The following is a 3,993-nucleotide window of genomic DNA, read 5'->3' as shown; positions in this document are numbered from 1 at the left end:
ATATATATATATATATATTTATATATATGAGCATGAACGAGCTCAATGTTCAGATATTCCAGAGCTTCCTCAGATAAATTAGGTCAAGATATTATAATGAATAAGAGGGAAGGACCATATATGCTTTATACATGAGACCGGACAGGCACGTACATACATCACGGATTAAACGCATTACAGTGATCGATCAGGATAGTGGGATAGTAACTTGGCGGCAGCAGGTGTCCTGACTAAACGGTCCCTGCCGGTAGTTGTGTTTGATTTGGGTCTCCGCCTGTAAGATACGATGGAGAGAGGTGTTTAGGACTCGCGGAGAACGTTTAAACATAGATATACACACATACACACAAACCTCTCTAATCTGGGTGAGATGTCAATGCAGCTGCCTCGTCATTCGTCTCCCCATTTTCCTGCTTAACAGTGCTTACAGATATTGATGTTCTCAATTTTGTGTTACCCCATGGCCCATTCTGATTTGGAGGGCAGAATGAGAAGTAAGAACTGCATAATAAACAAAGGGATCCATATGGTAACTGAGGAACTACCACAATCAATTTTGTAGTAACTGAGGAAGAACCGAAAGAGCTACCACAATCCATATGGTAATGAGTTCAAATCTGCAGAACAGGTTACAGCCCGAAAAAAGAACCAAATTAAGTTTTCTCCTAGCGGTCGAGTGTACAGTCTTCCAGCGTCAATGGCTATTAAAAACGTGTCTCATCCATTTCTGCTCTGTGTGCAGTTTGCTCATGGATGTGTCTCGATTGTTAGGATTATTGCAATTGTATCGTAATGACATTTATGTCATTCTACATCTTCAGCCCTAGCCTCTATGTACTTTTTATAATCTCATGACATTTTATCTTAAACACAATAGCACAATGTAGCATCCAAATTAATTAGCTCTCTGCGTTTTCTTTCTTTGCTTTCCTTTCATTTTTAGCTTTTCTGTTCAATAATTCATGGTTTCTAACATCGATCTCTGACATATATACGTTGAAGTTGAAAACGAATTACATGCTGGTTTTAGTCGAGGAATTGAGGTGAAGATACCTTCGTGCAGAGAAGGCTCCATAATCATGCTAATTAATGGCTTCGTGGGACTGTGGGAGATAGATCTTGGTCGACTGCGCTGGGATTATTGCAGAGCCACACACAAACCCGGGGTTTGGGTTTGAACAGACTGTGGTGGCCTGGTTTCTGGTGGTGCTTTTGGTGGCTGCGATATGTTGATCGACGACACATACAATGGAAACGTACATGCGTGAATGCATGACTTGCGTAAACGTAATACCTCAAAAACAAACAGACTGATACTACATTATGATATCAAATACCTTCGCGACATGCCAACATCTCTTTTATTCAATTTGCATTTACCAGCCCTGCGTGTACAGTCTAATGTGTCTAGCTAGATCTATATAGTCTGTAAGCGCATACTCATAGACATGGAAATTTTGCAGTACTAGTCAATGGGGGCGGATGTAGAGCATGGAAGAGTGGGACTAAGTCCCACCCAAATTTTTAGGGCAAAAAAATTTCTTTCATGTAGTTATCACCTATCCTAATATAATTGTAATATTTTAGGCTCTAAGTCTCACTTGGACTACCAGTAATTTTACTTTTGGGCTGAAGAGAATGGGCTGACGTGCTCCCTCAAAGCTTTTACATCTCTATACAGTTTCTATTTACTTAGGTTCTTTTGTGTTACATTTGGATATTTTTATGAATCTTGTTTTGCATATCTTGCATTCGAGAGGTAATTAGGCTCACTATGTCTCCTGTCTAAGTGTATCATTACTTTTAATATATAATATTTCTCTTGCACTGAGTTTTTTTATGGTGAAAATTAGAAAATCAAATCTCACCCGATTTCAATTCCTAGATCCGCCTTTAATCATTGATAAAGTTTTTCACTTATAATTAAGATGTTGATACATATATTCTGACCAAAAAAAAAAAAAAGGAAGAAGATTAGAGACTTAGAGATCGAACAATACATGAAATTAATGAGCACTGACTTCAGGTTCTTTATTATAATGAAAATCTTTATACATGGAGTAAGTAAATATACACTCAGCACTGAGCTTTCAGTGATCTTGTAGCTCCAGTAGTAATTAGGGTGTTTACCTTCAAGGCCAGAGTTCAAAGTCTTCCTCCATCACCATCGTCTTCACTTTAGCTAGCAATGTACTCCAGAGTCTAAATATGGAGTCTTTAAGCCGGTGGTTTATGGCACTTCAGTATATTGCTCTCTAATCCCATAAGAAAGGCTCTTCTAGACTGATACTTGTATCAACTATCGAGAAACAGTAGGCATCATCACTACGATAATGTCCAACGTCTAACAGCAGATCAGGAAGGTCAAAAAATGTGTCATCATTTATTGTTTCCGAAGGTGATGAATCTTGAGCCGGTTCGGCGTAGTGTTCTTGAGCTTCATGACTGCTGCTGCTGCTGCTGCTGCTGCTGACCGTGCTGCTGCAGCTAGGGTAACTAAGAGCAGCAGCTTTAGCTGCAGCGGCTTGAATGTCTTTCGGCGATGAGCTAGCGGCACGAGGAAGCTCCTGAGCTAGCTCAGGGAAGTTGAGATGAGCCGAGCGGCCTTTGATCGTCAGAGCTGCGACGTCGTGAGCTCGCGCAGCCATTTCCGCTGTAGCAAAAGTTCCGAGCCAAATTCTGGACTTCTTTCTCGGTTCTCTGATTTCTGATACCCATTTCCCCCATTCACGCCTTCGAACTCCTCTATACGTTGGTTTCTGCTCACTACCTTCTTCACTGCTTTTCCGCTCCCCGTTTTGAGTTATTACTGATTCCATGTCTTTGGAGAAGAGGGTGCCACTGTGCCAGGGTGGTGATTGGGAAAAAGAAGGGAGTGGCATAGATGATTTATAAGAAAACTATAAGCAGTTAATGGGACCAAAACATTAAAGGATACGACATTATTGGGTTGTTGCTTTCCCAAGTTGATGTTTTGACTGTTTGGCCAAAAGAAGGACTAACAAGTGTTTTAGATATTTTTCAAACATGAAAAGTAAAAGTTGAACATGTATTCATATTTTACGTCCAAAACAAAACCGAAAACAACAATACGATGTTTTCACTTTTTCATCCTCACAGTTAACCGTCGATAGCATTGTAAACTTTAAAAACCTACACTATAATTTTCTAAGTTTTGTTTTTAAAAATTATTTTCTGAAATCTCTTCATGCATGGTTGACTTGAAGGCGTTTGATTCCAACACCAGAGCCCAAAGGGCCGCGGTACTTTGATTGCAGCAAAGAGTACCGAAGGCTCACTCGAAGAAAAGGCGAGGGCGTACATGCATTAGGGTCATAGAACAAAAACTCTCCCCCCCCACCCCCAAAAAAAAATTAATCAAGAAGGTATCTGCTGAGGAAGTACTGATTTACCTCTGACATGGTGAACCTCCTATCCCTAGAACAAATGTCAAGGAGAAAATTTGTTTCTGTGTGCTTTCTCAGGCTACAACACTCATAATGATGGATGGAGTATCGCAGTTTAGCGCTATGGTGAAAGCTGGCATCTATATATGTATATAGTTATCTTTGTTGTTTGAAATATGTTTCAAGCTTTGTAGACGAAACAAGTGAGGTGAAATGTCGCACGTATACTATTAAGATCTACACATTATTAGAGATTTTGTAATGCGTGATTATGACATATGTTTTATTCAGAAAATATTACAATAATTAGTACTCTTTCATATCAAATTTAATATCTCTCATTTGTAGATTACTTATACCACTATGAAAGCTAGCTTATACCAGTAGAACTAGAACGTGCGTATTACCTAATTACTAGCTAGCATTTATACTCGCCTATTTTGCGTGTGGAACACATTGTTAACTTGTAGTTATTTTTTTCTTTCTTATATATATAGTTTTGTACAGTTAGTGGTGCATCCTAACTAATTGATTTTCAATTTTTATCAAAGAAAGCTCATAGTTATCTCTTTAATTGCATATTAAG

General features: G+C 38.9%; 1 protein-coding gene across 1 annotated transcript; it reads right to left on the bottom strand.

The window, feature by feature from the left end:
* Positions 1-2,255: 2,255 nt before the first annotated feature.
* LOC101293101 (ethylene-responsive transcription factor ERF034-like) lies at positions 2,256-2,819 on the bottom strand. The gene has a single exon (XM_004301128.1). The coding sequence runs from the start codon at positions 2,817-2,819 to the stop codon at positions 2,256-2,258; it is 564 nt and encodes a 187-aa protein (XP_004301176.1).
* Positions 2,820-3,993: the final 1,174 nt, after the last annotated feature.

The sequence above is a fragment of the Fragaria vesca genome, linkage group LG5 (genome assembly GCF_000184155.1).
Source record: "Fragaria vesca subsp. vesca linkage group LG5, FraVesHawaii_1.0, whole genome shotgun sequence".
Classification (NCBI taxonomy): domain Eukaryota; kingdom Viridiplantae; phylum Streptophyta; class Magnoliopsida; order Rosales; family Rosaceae; genus Fragaria; species Fragaria vesca.
The sequence above is the reverse complement of the archived record's forward strand: the minus strand, read 5'-3'. Positions and strand labels throughout refer to the sequence as shown.